This window comes from Hyalella azteca, unplaced genomic scaffold (assembly GCF_000764305.2).
Source record: "Hyalella azteca isolate HAZT.00-mixed unplaced genomic scaffold, Hazt_2.0.2 contig10026, whole genome shotgun sequence".
NCBI lineage: Eukaryota > Metazoa > Arthropoda > Malacostraca > Amphipoda > Hyalellidae > Hyalella > Hyalella azteca.
Window position 1 is genome coordinate 70,568 of NW_025940078.1, and position 17,023 is coordinate 87,590.

The window sequence follows — 17,023 nt, forward strand, 5'->3', positions numbered from 1 at the left end:
AGCGTGACTGCAATGTGATGGTATCCACGATACCATGTAATGTCAAGTGTGATCCAGCGTGACTGCAATGTGATGGTATCCACGATACCATGTAATGTCAAGTGTGATCCCTGTCTCTTATACACATCTAGATGTGTATAAGAGACGTGCTGTACAGTCTGTGCCTTCACGTGCACCGCGTGCTGTACAGTCTGTGCCTTCACGTGCACCGCGTGCTGTACAGTCTGTGCCTTCACGTGCACCACGTGCTGTACAGTCTGTGCCTTCACGTGCACCGCGTGCTGTACAGTCTGTGCCTTCACGTGCACCGCGTGCTGTACAGTTTGAGCCTTCACGTGCACCGCGTGCTGTACAGTCAGTGCACACACATGCTCTACGTGTTATAGATTATGTTCACAGCACAGCCTTTGCAAAGCGCGTCTTCAAATCACAACACTTTTAGTACCGCGTAGCCTGTGCACAGCACAGTCCATGCACAGCATAGCCTATGAACAACACTGCAATGCTCCTCCACAGCACAGCACCACAACACAACACAACCTCTGCACAACACAGCATAGCCTCTGAACAGTACAGCTATGCTTCTACACAGCACAGCACAACCTCTGTACAACACAGCCTCTGCACAACACAGCATAGCCTCTGAACAGTACAGCTATGCTTCTACACAGCACAGCACAACCTCACAACACAGCATAGCCTCTGAACAGTACAGCTATGCTTCTACACAGCACAGCACAACCTCTGCACAACACAACACAGCATAGCCTCTGAACAGTACAGCTATGCTTCTACACAGCACAACACAACCTCCGCAGAACACAATACAGCCTCTGCACAGCTCAGCCTCAGCACAGCCCCTGCACAGCACAACACAGCACAGCCAGTGCACAGCAGTAGCAGCTCACGGCAACTTCACTGATATGCTGCCCCAAAGTTTACGCTAGGCGAGCTTTACGAATGCCCAAGTCATAATAACTTCGTAACAAGTTCCTTCAGGAGAACTTTAGAGGAACTTTAGAGCTCTACTTGACAAGCTCCAGCCCTGAGCCATGGAGGAGGTTCGTATGGTGCTTGTAACATTTGTTATTGTGCGTTATTGCCGAGATCTTTATGTTATTTATTGTTTATTGTGCTTACGTTATTATATTGTGCTCACGTTATTGTATTGTGCTCACGTTATTGTATTGTGCTCACGTTATTGTATTGTGCTCACGTTATTATCAACAATTAATCATTATTATTTCAACAATTAAACATTATTATTTTAACAATTTATCATTATTATTTCAACAATTAATCGTTATTATTTCAACAATTAATCGTTATTATTTCAACAATTAATTATTATTATTTCAACAATTAATCATTATTATATCAACAATTAATCATTATTATTTCAACAATTAATCATTATTATTTCAACAATTAAACATTATAATTTCAACAATCAATCATTATTATTTCAACAATTAATCATTGTTATTTCAAGGAAGTAAATCAGAGCTGCGATAACAAGGCTGGAGTAGGTGCCTCTTAATCAGAGATCTGCTACCTCATAACTTCTAAAATATTTGATAAATACCTTCGATCAACTTGTAATCGATCAAAGATAGTAGCGTCTTCCTGTCTGCTATCTGCGTTTTGTTTAAGAGATAAGAGCAAGTCTTCTTATCTTAGATAGTCCTGTCTAGATAGAGCGGTCAGACATGCCTAGCTGGTCCCAAATTTTTATTGCACCACTTCTGCACAATTTAATATTGCAACATGTTTCTCTTTCCTTTTCATATTGAATAAAAGTGTTTCGTCCAATAAATAGTGTGTAAATTTTCCACTGATTATTAACTTATTTATTAAATTTCAATAAAATGCACGGGAATAATTTTATGAGCCAATACAGTGTGTAAATTTTGAAGATTTTCTACCAATTATCAACTCATTTATTCAATTATTTTCTATAGAATGCACAGAAATAATTTTTGATTAACAGACCATCCCTTAATTTACAACTATTTTGTCATTATCACTTCAGTGCTGATGCTACGTCATGATAAGATATCAGCAGTGTTATGTTGAACTTCAACTGGCGAAATGTTAAGAGCGCACTAAAGCCATTGTTATTGCGTGGGCGTTTTGAAGTTGACGATAGCTGTCATAGAATATGATTGAAAGTTGCTGATTATGATGACATTAGGAAATTACATTTTGTAATTTAAAATTCGGTGATATAAATTATTACAATGCCAGGCGGTGTTATATAATGAACAAATTTTGATATATTCGAGGAATGACCAAAGCTTTTGTGGTTAACTTAGTAAAAAAATATGACCATTTCATGGTATACTTGATACCAGTCTTGCTAATCTCGTGTTGACAGAGCAGCGCATGAAAAATGTGATGGTATCCACGATACCATGTAATGTCATGTGTGATCCAGCGTGACTGCAATGTGATGGTATCCACGATACCATGTAATGTCATGTGTGATCAAGCGTGACTGCAATGTGATGGTATCCATGATACCATGTAATGTCAAGTGTGATCCAGCGTGACTGCAATGTGATGGTATCCACGATACCATGTAATGTCAAGTGTGATCCAGCGTGACTGCAATGTGATGGTATCCACGATACCATGTAATGTCATGTGTGATCCAGCGTGACTGCAATGTGATCAACGCATGAAAAAACACGATTAGGTGTATAAAGTGTAAATTAAACTATTATGAAGTTTATATTAATCAATTATATTAATTTAAAGTGTGAATGAGGTCACAACAATTCTACGCGCATGTAACAACGCTAGAATATTCAACAGATATTACAACAAACCTATAGTTTGTGTGGTGAGAACCGCTTTGTCTTATGTGGTTTTTCCGCAGGTGGTTCTATCGCAGGTGGATCTGTCACTGGTGGTTCTGTCACAGGTAGTTCTGTCACTGGTGGTTCTGTCACAGGTGGTTCTGTCACTGGTGGTTCTGTCACTGGTGGTTCTGTCACTGGTGGTTCTGTCACTGGTGGTTCTGTCACTGGTGGTTCTGTCACTGGTGGTTCTGTCACTGGTGGTTCTGTCACTGGTGGTTCTGTCACTGGTGGTTCTGTCACTGGTGGTTCTGTCACTGGTGGTTCTGTCACTGGTGGTTCTGTCACTGGTGGTTCTGTCACTGGTGGTTCTGTCACTGGTGGTTCTGTCACTGGTGGTTCTGTCACTGGTGGTTCTGTCACTGGTGGTTCTGTCACTGGTGGTTCTGTCACTGGTGGTTCTGTCACTGGTGGTTCTGTCACTGGTGGTTCTGTCACTGGTGGTTCTGTCACTGGTGGTTCTGTCACTGGTGGTTCTGTCACTGGTGGTTCTGTCACTGGTGGTTCTGTCACTGGTGGTTCTGTCACTGGTGGTTCTGTCACTGGTGGTTCTGTCACTGGTGGTTCTGTCACTGGTGGTTCTGTCACTGGTGGTTCTGTCACTGGTGGTTCTGTCACTGGTGGTTCTGTCACAGGTGGTTCCGTCACAGGAGTTTCTGTCATTGGTGGTTCTGTCACTGGTTGTTCTGTCACTGGTGGTTCTGTCACAGGTGGTTCCGTCACAGGAGTTTCTGTCATAGGTGGTTCTGTCACTGGTGGTTCTGTCACAGGTGGTTCTGTCACTGGTGGTTCTGTCACTGGTGGTTCTGTCACTGGTGGTTCTGCCACTGGTGGTTCTGTCACTGGTGGTTCTGTCACTGACGCTCTTCACTCCAATCGTACAACGCAGCAAAGTAGCGCCAACCATCAAAGGCCGAGTAACGTTTGATCGAAGAAATGAAGTCGACTTCCGAGTCACGATTTTGTCGTAATTTGACAGCGAATTTTGAGTCAAGTTTTTGTTAAAATTGGAGGTCGCCTTTAGCGCCATGATTTTGCTAAAATTTATTCGACATAATCTGAAATCGTCCATCGCTTGTGTAAAATTGCGATACGCTCGAACTTCTGGAGTATCGTAGTAGATAAGATGATAAATAAAGATGCTTAATAAAATATGAGTTAAAGTCAGATGGAAAGAGGTAGTAAATGACATAACAGAATGGGTCAATAATAAGAAGTTTGGCATCTTCAGAGGAAGTTGATTTTATAGAAAATATTATATGAGATAATCAATATTGAGAATATTACATGTAACAGTAAATCAACGTATAATTAATCCCTTTGTTGTATTTATAAGGCAATATTGAGCTTAGAGAGAACAACGCTTGACTTGTGAGGCGGAAGAGGCCAACGTTGCGAGGCAATGTTGCGCTGTTATTGCCTCTTGTATTGCCTGTATTGCCGGAGATATCGACGCCTAATTGAATGTTATGGCACAAGACCCAGACCCTACCCTCCTCAGCCCTCAGACCCTTCCTTCCTCAGCCCTCAGACCCTTCCTTCCTCAGCCCTCAGACCCTTCCCTCTTCATCCCTCAGACATTTCCTCTTCATCCCTCGGACCCTTCCCTCTTCATCCCTCAGACATTCCCTCCTCATCCCTCAGACCTTCCCATCCGCATCCCTCAGATATTTCCCTCTCCTGCTTTCAGCCTTGTCCCTCCTCTGCCATCACTGTTTACCCTCCACAACCCTCCATTGCTTACCCTTCACTACCCTCAGTTGCTTTTATTGCTTACCCTCCACTACCCTCAGTTGCCTCTATTGCTTACCCTCCACTACCCTCAGTTGCCTCCAGTCATTACACTCCATTACCCTCAGTTGACCTTAGAACGGTAGCACTTCAGATGTTCAAGCTCGTGTGCCACGCCGCATATTATTTCTCTATGAGACTTCATTGTTGACGAGGTACGAACGAACAGGAACTGTGCACCAGAGCACAATCAGTCTCATCTCATTACGGATAACAGTGCCACTGCTCCACCCGCAGTTTGCACTGCACTGCATACAGTGCACCGGATTGCATACATTTCATTGCATTGCATACAATGCACTGCACTGCATAAAGTTCACTGCACCGGACTGCATACATTTCATTGCATTGCTTACAATGCACTGCACTGCATACAGAGCATCGTACTGCATATATTTTTATTTCACTGCACTGCACACAGTGCATCGGACTACATACATTTCATTGCACGGCTCACAATGCGCTACCTTATGACCTTACCTTACCTTATGATGAGTTTAGGACGTCGTAGTCCAAGGTCACGCTGGTGCGCCGCCTTCGTCGTCCTCCGTCTCCGAGTCGTCGTCGGATGTAACGTTGGACCTGTTCCGCCTATTAGCCCTCATTTGGGCCAGCTGATGCAAGATGCTGTTGCTTGTCACTTGCTGAATATTTACTGACTTCCCTGATATCCCGCCGAAACACTGAAAAACACTTGGGCCCAAGCTGTACACATTTACAACTGGCCGACAAAGAAAACTAACCGTCACACACGATTATCTCAGCTCACGCCACAGTTCCAGAGAGAGCGGACACGTGCTTTCTCGACCGCGTCTGACAGGAAGTCACCACTACATACAATGCACTGCACTCCTTACAATGCACTGCACTGCATATAGTGCACCGGACTGCATTCAATGCAGTGCATTGAATACAATGCACTGCACTGCATACAGTGACTTCTAATCCCCATCCCCCCCAGATGAACGGCATGGTGGTGAAGCTGCTCTTCGGCGGCTCCCTTGCCACGGCCGCTGCCATGGCGCTGCTCTACTGCACCAACGCCCGTAAATCCTGCACACGATCTACTGTTGATGCTGCTGCTGGTGCTGCTAGTGCTGCTGGTGCTGCTGGTGCTGCTGGTGGAGCAAGAAGTCAGGTTGAGAGGCCAACTTACGAAGAAACAGCTTTTCAGGTGAGGACCCGAAAAAGTTTTTTTTTTCAGGGTATCCCTGGCGAAGGTGGTGCTCATGGTGCTCATGGTGCTCATGGTGCTCATGGTGCTCATGGTGCTCATGATGCTCATGGTGCTCATGGTGCTCATGGTGCTCATGGAGCTCATGGTACTCATGGTGCTCATGGTGCTCATGGTGCTCATGGAGCTCATGGTAGTCATGGTGCTCATGATGCTCATGGTGCTCATGGTGCTCATGGTGCTCATAGGTGCTCACTCATGGTGCTCATGGTGCTCATGGTGCTCATGGTACTCATGGTGCTCATGGTGCTCATGGTGCTCATGGTACTCATAGTTTGCTCCTGAAGTTGAAGCGAGAAGGGTTTATGATTCACAATCTTTTCAAAAATGACCTTTCGTGATACGGACGCAATCCTGCACTTAGTTCGGTGACTTAATTTACGATGAATGAAAAAAATAATATAACATTTAACATTTATTTTGTTGCGTTTTAGTTGCGGAAAAGGAGTACAAGCTTTTGAAACCTTACAAAGCATTCTTATTCAATTATTTTTATTCAATTCTATAGTTCAATTCGACAACTCAAATGAGGAGAGCGGACGATAGTCCCCTCTCCGACGATGTTGTTACTGATGTCATCACGACGATGTTGTTACTGATGTCATCACGACGATGTTGTTACTGATGTCATCACGACGATGTCGTTACTGATGTCATCACGACGATGTTGTTACTGATGTCATCAGTTGAATGTCAACAACATCAGTTGGCAGTTGAATGTCAACAACATCAGTTGGCAGTTGAATGTCAACAACATCAGTTGGCAGTTGAATGTGTTGAGAGCCCCGCTGCTATAGCCGAGGTCGGCCTCTAATGCGCTAACGTAGTAATCAAGAGATGTAGGAGGGTATAAAGTAGGCCTGGGGTTTCCTGTGTGGACCTCACTATGCGAATTGCGGCTAAAAAAAGATGTGAATTTCGGGTAAAAAAGTAATAAATTACATGGAGTGTAGGGAAAAACGCACTGGATAACTTGAATTGTGGGAAGAAACGAATGATTATGCGAGGTTTGGGGTAAAATATGCGGTAATTGTGGGTAAAAATAGTAGATTTTGTTTAAACTGTTGTAGATAAAATTGAATTTTCGAAATTCTTATGTAAAGTTTTTTTATTGGAACCAACTATTCACTTTAAATCGTCGGCATAAAATCCAAGATTCAACGAGGTCTGTGGGTAAAGATTGAAAATTTTTATGTGATTGAAGGTAAAAAAACTAATCCTTTTGGATTGCTGGTGAGACCAAACTATTCTAATGGACTGGGGAAATTTGGGTGCTAACAACTGAGTTCACACAATTTGTGCAAAACTCCATTTTCTGAAAAAGTAATTATCTTTAATTATAATTATTAATTAAATATGTTTATAACACTTGGTTTACAATAGAAACTCAGCCTCTGTTAAAATATTTACATAAAAATTGATAAGACTTCATCTGTTATGAAAACTTTATATCTGTTAAAATTTTGCTGAAAATTTACGCATGCGTAAAGTCTGCGTAAATGAAAAGCTGTTAGTCTGCGTGCAGTCTGAAGTCTGCGTAAGTCGGTATATATGCCTCAGTGAACTTCTGTATAATTCATGAATGAATTTGCGCTTTGAGGAGCGTGCTTGTAATTCAAGTGAACTCAATTTCAGTACGTAAAGTTTTGAAAATATAGACCATTTTTTTATGTTCTTGCCTGTCTCAAAACTTTTAGGACATTTTACAAATATTTCTTTCAGATAAATCACCGATATTACTTATTAATATAACACATTAAAAGTGCTGAAATAAAATAAGAACAATGTTCACTGATGTTTGAATGTTGTTCACTTCTGCCCTCCGGTTTCCATCTAAAAGAGGGATTCTCGATGTCAGGCGCCAGACTTCCGTGGAATTTTCCAGCAATTGCCGCCATTGGAACTTGTCACTGTGCGCCATTCAATTAAACTTTCTATTTTATTCTTCCTGACTTGGCAAGCGCTGCGATCCAATGGCGGTAGCTCACTTCTGTTGCTGCTGTCGCATTGTCGTTGTTTGGCTCAGAATATTTCAGCTTGATATATCCCTTGTCCACCCAACAGTCGAATGTTTTTTGTCAAAGTTTTCACTCTTGTATCTTTTTCGGGGCTGCTTAGCTGCTATTGCTGTAACCACTACCACTAGAATCAATATAATAATTTATTATATGGTATGATCGACGGTAAAAAACTTATAATACCAAAATAATAATAATACCAAAAACGTATGTATTCCACTGAATTTTTGAAATATTAAAGACTATTTTGTCCCTCATACATACCAGACCGCCATCGCACAACTTTAAACGTGGCTAGTTTATTGCAGGAAAAAAAATTAAATCTATGTGAATATCAAGGAAGAAACTCAGTATGAAGATGTGTTCGAATAGCACAAATTTGTGACTAGCTCATCAATGTCACTAATGCCAATTTCTGAAGCATCTTGTGGAATTTTTCTCCATCCAGAATACCGTTCGTCTGCGATGAGAAAATTTTCATTACTCGACGTCTTTCTTCCCACTTGTATTGTATTTCTATCGTATAAATGCAGTTTAAGGCAGATCAGTTTACATTCCAATAATAAAATCCTTTGACACTGTTACGGCGTCAGGAAATACAAGAATAACCGTATATATAAGTCAATGGATCAAAAACACTTCTTGATAGGCAGGAGCTAAAATCATTTAGAGCTATTATCACTATTGCTTATGCTGGAATTTTAGCTCGACACAGAAAATAATAATTCATCATTATTGTTTTCTAATTTTAAAAGCTTTCCATATCTTTTACAGACTCGTGAGACTTTCCTAACCGAGCGGGAAGGAGTCTTAACCAAGAAGAGCCTATCAGACTCCCCTCCTCCGTACGAGGCTCCTCCAGATTACCATTCCTTGCCTCCCGAGATCCTAATGGACGCCTTATCGCTCGAAGACCTCTGTCAACATCCCCAGGTTGTCGGTGATGGCGGCCAGATATCCTGTCAACATCCCCAGGTTGTCGGTGATGGCGACCAGATATCCTGTCATCATTCCACGGTTGTTGCTGATGGCATTCGGATATCCTCGAATTCCAATCGCCCCATCCGATCCAAAACCGCAGGCCACAATTCCCCTCCTGATGAGGTCCTCTGCATCAGCCCCAAAATCCCCTCGCCTAAGCTGATTGTGAGGAAGATACTCTGTGAGGGAGGAATCGACGAGGACTTCAAGATTCCTGTTTCGTCTGAAGAAGAAGGAAGGCTGCAAGGTACAACTTCTACTGCAACGTCAACGTTTTCTAGGGAACATGACGCAATTAACATAGATACACAGTACACGCCTGCGTTGACATCTTCTATTTCGTCATATTCTGGAGTTCAGACTATAGAAAATCAAGACTTACAGTGTTTACCTGTTCCATCTTCATCGTCTTCCTTTAAAACAGCGATTACTGTGAATGAAGATGTGCATTGTCTGTCTCTGACGTCATCTTCTGCTTCGCCTTGCATTGAAGTGCAGGGTGTGGCAAATAAATACGTTAATAACTCCCTGGGCCATCAGGACGATGCATCAACGACACAGAAATTGACCGAGTTCCAAAAAAAGTATTTGCTCGAAGAGACGCACAAGAGACACCACCCCTTGCCCGATAAAATCGATGACCCCGACGCTGTACCGCCGGGCGCGATGCAACCTGACCGCTCTACAAATACAGACAGCGCGCTCAGAGAAAGCGACCGAGGGACAGAGATCCAAACAAAACATATCGATTCCGTGATGGAAGAAAACGCCCGCGAAAAAACGGTGCCATTACTCTGTGAAACCCAGAGACAAAGCAGGTATTGTGTTGCCGGGGAAGACGATCCTGTTCGGCGGGTGAGTGAAGCTGATCGAAGATCGAGTTCTAGTGAGCGAGCAGCGGCTCAAAATTACGATCAGCTTCCCTTCCCTCAGCTTGGCAACAGACGATTGAAGTTCACTAAGAAGCTTCCCTTTTGTCAGCCGTCGTATGTTTCGCATCATCCTTTTCATCCTCAGTTGCACTCTTCAAAATACTTCACTCATATGGCTCATCAGAAAATATCTGATTCATCCAATCATCGTTCCTTTTTCGGGCAATTGGCGATTGAGTACAATCCAGAGACGAAGCTGGAGGCTCCATGTGGCGATAGTTCCTCTGGAAGTAATTCGCCAACCAATAACTCTATGAAAAGAAGATATGACCAGCAGCAGCAGCAGCAGCAGCAGGACAAAAATACCTCCCCTCCCGCAACCATCACGAATACATCTACATCACGCGGAAGCCCTCAAGCAAACGATAGCCTGACCGACATCAACACAGCGTCTATTTTTTCTAACCTAAACTATGCAAGCCAATGGGTCGATTTCCCCAGGAAATCTCATGCCCCAAACGCCCAAGCAACGGATTTGCGTCTTGAAAATAGTTCTTCTGCTGCCTCGCCTTCCACCGCTGTCACTCTTGACGTTATATCGATGGAAGATCCCGAACAAAGTACCGCGCTAGAACGAAATTCGACCAATTAACGACTACCGTATGCAGAATCGCCCGTCATTCACCGTCCACATTACAGGTTGGACCTAAAAATCAGGGCCTATACTTTCAAAATTCGCTAAGTGAACGTAAGTACTTACGCGCTATTTTCTTGTCTACGATTGGTGGATTTTGCTTGAAAGGCTGTCAATAATTGGCTGATGAACTTACGATATCTTAACTTTTTTGAAAGTATGGGCCCAGAGCCATGAACTATAATCCACGACTATTGTAGTATCTTTGACCGTTAGAACAGTAGTTGATAATTGAAAATAATTAATTATAAAAATTAACTTTCTTAAGTTTGAAGATACTTCATATTCTGAAATATTTACTAGATAATTTTCCATATCATTTCTTTTCTCCAGTTATGAACTGCTTCCCATCTTTGGAATGAAGATGGAGGAGACAGCAACTGTTTCATCATGCAGAGGACTAAAACAAGATGAACAGGATGTCACCAAGCGCTAAGATAACGTGCCAAAGCGATGAAATGTCTTCAACCATGTGGAGACTGCTCGTTTATTAATAATTTTCCATAGCTTCATTCCTTGTTGGTAATAACCATGAAGGGAATTTATCATAAACTCTGAATGTTGCATTTTTCTCCATGTTTGCTGTTAAGGGAGAGTGACGCCAAGTGGAATGTTTGTACCATCGCACACCTCACCAGAGGCTGTATACTCGAAAAGCATTACGATGTCATGGGACAAGTTGCCAAACAAACAGAATTTTCAGGTCTCAATTTAAACTCTCCGTTCATCGTGTAATTTTTAATCATCATAAGAACCTGATTTCTTCACTTTTGGGTATCGTTAAAGTCACAAACTAACGAGCTTTAAAGTTTATATGATACGAAGTTTGAAAGTAGAATTAGTCGTGAAATTGGAATATGAAGTTAATATTTATTAAATTATTTAACAGATTATTTAATTACTGTTAAGATGGATAGACTCTGATCTCCATGACGGTTGTCTGTATTAGAATGTTGTTGACCAATGTAAGAATTTTATATAGAGTTTTATGTGATGTGTTGAACAAAGCTTTATTTATCAATTTCCCGCTAGTAGTTAATGTATTGTTATATGAATGTATAATTGACCATAATTTGTGTTTTGATTGTTAATATGGTGCTTCACCTAAGTTCGGCGACAGAATAAAATTAGGTGCGTTTCAAATTATAATCACGAGGAAAAAAATTTCGTTTCGCTGATGTGGTTATAGCCACGCCAGGGCGCTGCTTTACGCGTTTTTATTTCGTTTTCATGTTGTGATTTGAAAAGCTTATATTTGATAAGGTAGAATATATTCAAAATTATTTTTAACGAACTTTTGGCGAGCGTTGCAGGTGCATTCCGCAATGATCAGCAAGTTCTCCATAACTGTTACTAATATTCATCCAATTTATAACTCAGAAAATATCTAGTATTAATTAACTAAAATTACTAATAAAATTGAACAAATTTTCGATCTGAAATTTTACATAGATGCATTTTTTTGCGTCGATTAGGTAATGTTTTAGGTTTTATATAATACTGTTGTTTAGATGCTTCAATGTTGCAGAAAATGTCTCAAAGTGAGACTTAGAAGGAAAAGCACTCAACTGTTATTGGAGAGTTCAAAGAAAAACCACTTCTGCGAAGAAATTTAGCAATCGTCGTCTATGACAGCAAGTTAATGGAAGGCCCGGTAGAGAGATACTGTATTTGTTAGTGCCGTAGCTGCTGTGTACGATCATCAGTGATGACGTTGCCTTTGAAACGATGTGGTTACCCTAGGAACTGTCATTGCTAACAGGCTGCAAATACAGTAGCTACTCCTGCAACTGCCGTTGTTAAGGGCTCGATATACAGTAGTTACTCTCGTAACTGCCGTTGCTATGGGCTCGATATACTGTAGTTACCCTCGCAACTGCCATTGAACGGGGCTCGATATAGAGGAGTTACCCTCGCAACTGCCGTTGTTAAGGGCTCGATATACAGTAGTTACCCTCGCAACTCCCGTTGCTAGGGGCTCGATATACAGTAGTTACCCTCGCAACTGCCGTTGTTAAGGGCTCGATATACAGTAGTTACCCTCGCAACTGCCGTTGCTAAGGGCTCGATATATAGTAGTTAACCTCGCAACTCCCGTTGCTATGAGGCTGGAAATACAGTAGTGACCCTCGCAAATACCGTCATAAAGGTATTAAAGACCCGATATACAGTAGTTACTCCGGCAATTGCTATTGCTAGGGGCTCGATATACAGTAGTTACCCTCGCAACTGCCGTTGCTAGGAGGCTGCAAATATAGTAGTTACCCTCGCAACTGCTGTTGTTCAGGGCTCGATATACCTCCAGTTGTTACCCTCGGAACTGCTATTGCTAGGGGTTCGATATAGAATATTTACCCTCGATATCCATGTGCTCAAATGTGCTCAGTTTTTTAACGCTTGCTACATTGTGAAGAAACTATAAGGATCTGAATTAAAACTTTAATGTAGAGCTTAATAGAGCGTAGCAATATTAGTATAGCAACGTGACATACGTGCCGGATCAATGTTCAGAATCTGAAGAAAAAAAACAGCTTAAGGACTAGGGAACCTTAGCATTTTTAGCATAAGTGTAAAAATAACCGAATGCCTAGAAGTAAACGTGAACCTTTTGCTTTATAATCGCAAAGAGGATGCCGAGATATGTGGGCTTGTTATAAAACATGCGACTAGATTAGTTGAAAATGTGCTATAAAAATAACAAGTTGAAAATTACTGCACTGACACAAAGTCAGTGATTCCCACTGAGACTACGACAGCCATTCCCACTGACACTACGATAGTGATTCCCGCTGACACTATGACAGCCATTCCCACTGACACTACGATAGTGATTCCCACTGCCACTGCGGCAGTCATTCCCACTGACACTACGGCGGCGATTCCCACTGACACTACGACAGCTATTCCCACTGACTCTACGACAGCAATTCCCACTGACACTACGATAGTGATTTCCACTGACACTACGACAGCCATTCCCACTGACTCTACGACAGCCAATCCCACTGACACTGCGATAATGATTCCCACTGGCTTCGCGACGGCGATTCCCACTGACACAACGATAGTGATTCCCACTGACACTACGACAACCATTCCCACTGACTCTACGACAGCCAATCCCACTGACACTGCGATAATGATTCCCACTGGCTTCACGACAGCGATTCCCAGTGACTCTACGACAGCGATTCCCAGTGACTCTACGACAGCCAATCCCACTGACACTGCGATAATGATTCCCACTGGCTTCACGACAGCCGTTCCCACTGACACTGCGTCAGCAATTCCGAGTGACACTACAATATTTATTGCTAATGAAGCTTCAAAATAAATCTACTTGTTATTCAAGTCAAACCAAAGCAATCCAGCAAAACGGCATTCACATACAATTTTATCCACCACTTTCTGCAATATCATAGAACCTATGAACAATCATCCTGAACAATTAAATGCATTCATATTGAAATTGTATTTAAAACAGGGTTGGTCATCCAAGCCAAGCAAAATATTAAATAAGACTTCAATTAGAGTTTATTTATGCAATAATATTGTAAAGATTTTGATTGCTGCTAATTTCATGATTTACTTCATTGATATAACCTTTTCGTGAACTTTTATTAACCATGGTTTGTTTCGAATATTTTTATTATAGTTTCAGCTACAAGTTCTCTTTATTTAGTTCATCATCGGACACTTCTATTTTGCGATCTCTTAATATAATTAATTATGTTTTTGAATTGTGTTGATGGCGTTGTTAAAAACCTTAGCACGTCCATCAAAATTACATTTCCAGACATCCTTGCCGTCCCAGATAAACAAAACAAAAAACGTTGAATGTAAAAATGTTAGAAAGCAACAGTCAAGGCCTGTGAATGTTCACTTGACCTGCGATCAATTTGAAAACTTAGACCATTGTACAAATTGCAAAATCTGAGGGATCTTTATCAGTTCAATCAATTTTTTTCCGAAATTTAAGTAGGTTTTAATTTCTTCAAGTGATCATATGTGTTACGGTAGTCGTAAGTTGTACGTTGGTCGTGAGTTGTATGCTGGTCGTATGTTGTATTATGGAGGTATTTCTTTATTCTGCTTCCGTTACTTTAACGGACACATTGAACTTAGATTTACTGCGATACGCGGGGGCCAAGTTTAGTCCTTTAATTAAAAATCCAGCCAAACTTCTTCCTGTGGCCAAAGTTTTGTTCAATTTCAAAATTTTATTAAGAGATACGAATTCAAGCTTCGTTAATGAGCGGTAATAAAAATTCCATTGTATTTTTTAAAGAGATTAGTGAAATTATTTATCGCAAAATGCCAGTATTTAGCTGAACGTTGACAGTTCAGTCGATAATTTTAGTTGATGGGCAAAATATGACGTCGAATGCTTTGTTTTAGTCAATTTCTATATGATAAATTAATTAATACACCTACTAATTTATAGAAATTAATAGGTGTATTAATGTCTATAGGTTGATTCCAGGTAATTTGCATTATATTACAGTCAATATAACGATTTTCTACAAGGTGAGAAAGATGCTAAATATCATCAGGATCGACCGCTGTGTGCGTGTGTTTATCGTCGTTCTGTGTGCGCTTTTACAATGCATTTTGTAAATGGTTCTCGCTCTCGTACACAAAAGAAATGTAAAATTACGAGCCTCGTTTTTCTTTTCACGCTTCAGGAGAAATGCCGAAAATTTATGCAGAAATTTGCTCCTAACTTTTATTTAGTGTTCATGAATAATAGCTTTTGATAAAATATTCTTTTCGTAATCAGAGGAAATTTACTAAATATTTTCTAATTAACTTGTACATGGCAGGTTTTCTTCAGAAGAACAAAACAATTATTCACGAATGTAACGGTTCTGAAATAAGCAGCTTCAATGAAGAATATATAGAAATTATACTTTAAGCAGAAACTGGATGATATTAGAACGGTGATTCATGAGTAGAAAATTGGACCTAGGTTGAGACTTTAATCTTTGCTCCTTGCTCAAATATAGGAACATTAACTTACAAAAAATGCCGTCAACTATTCCGAGGGGCACGAAGGCAGTGAGGGCAGTGAGGGCAGTGAGGGCAGTGAAGGCAGTGAGGGCAGTGAAGGCAGTGAGGGCAGTGAGGGCAGTGAGGGCAGTGAGGGCAATGAGGGCAGTGAGGACAGTGAGGGCAGTGAGAGCGAAAAGCAGGCTGTTAGAGATGACTGACGTAAAATGTATTGGTCGTATGGATTGCGTGTCGTAAGAAATGCTCCACGTAAAAGATATTTGACGTAAAACCTGCTACTGAAGCCTCGCGATGTCGTAAGTGACGTAACTGTGACGTAAGGTCTTGGCTGAGGATAACAAAAACTCGCCTACGTTTCGCTTAATACTTCGCATGAAAAACGCAAGCCGAACTATCGTTATCATTATTTATGGTTATTAATTTCTTTTACATGCATTGTTTCGCAGCAGTGGGATCGAAATATAATTAAATAAATGCTTGGCTCACGTCGGTAGTGTAATTTCCGTAGAATCTGATCCTTTATATGCATTCATATGAATCATGTTGATCATCATGAGTCATTTAGAATGCATAAAAACACGATTTCATTTCGTAACATCGTGTATTTCAATATAGTTCCGAAGACTGAATTCAGTTCTGTGGATATAGATCAAAAAATCAGAAAAAGGTTCGTCGGAGAGCCGCGATCTGGGACATGGCTCTCCAAATAGAATAGAATAGAAGTGTTGGCACTGAAGAAATAGGCCCATGGCCTGTTGCCGATTATTGAATTTTTCGTGACTTGATTCACAAGGGATCCGGCCTTCGGAACCCGATCTTTCCATAGCTGACGATTGATTAAGATAGCTGCTGGACTTATTTCATAGTCCGTAATTTGCCTGGTCTAATAGTCGCATTAGGCCATATATTTAATCAAATTGTCGCATTTAGCCGTAAATTAAATAAATTGCCATTACATCCCGTAGATTTAATCAAATCCACGCATTTTCAGCGGACTGAAGAAGACTCCTGCGAGAGACGGCAATTTGTTAGGCTGTTTTGTAGGTCGCGTAGGCCGTGTTCCGGTTGAATGAACCTAAACTGACCTGCTGGCCGGACAAAAGACGTGCCTGAAATATGGCCTGTCGGCGCCCATACATGGCTCCACCATGTCCGTAAATTACCGCTTTTTTGCCTATAAATTCGACGAGACTTATACAGGCGCCCCACCTCTGCAGTAATTGCCTTGAGAACCTGGCCTTCATAGCCATTGTATGCTGCATTGTAATTCATTGTATGCTGCATCGTAATTCATTGTATGCTGCATCGTAATTCATTGTATGCTGCATCGTAATTCATTGTATGCTGCATCGTAATTCATTGTAAGCTGCATCGTAATTCATTGTAAGCTGCATCGTAATTCATTGTAAGCTGCATCGTAATTCATTGTAAGCTGCATCGTAATTCATTGTATGCTGCATCATAATTCATTGTATGCTGCATCGTAATTCATTGTATGCTGCATCGTAATTCATTGTATGCTGCATCGTAATTCATTGTATGCTGCATCGTAATTCATTGTA

At 41.2% G+C, this 17,023-nt stretch overlaps 1 protein-coding gene across 1 annotated transcript in view; it reads left to right on the top strand.

Annotated features, from left to right (window-relative positions):
• LOC108682737 overlaps nt 1–10,109 on the top strand; it is a gene marked incomplete at its 3' end in the record, with an annotated part of 14,911 nt that extends 4,802 nt beyond the window's left edge. The window contains 4 exon segments of the mRNA XM_047882260.1: nt 5,614–5,742; nt 5,873–6,074; nt 6,573–6,688; nt 8,679–10,109. Of these exon segments, the coding sequence (XP_047738216.1) occupies nt 5,614–5,742; nt 5,873–6,074; nt 6,573–6,688; nt 8,679–10,109 (1,878 nt within the window).
• Nucleotides 10,110–17,023: the final 6,914 nt, after the last annotated feature.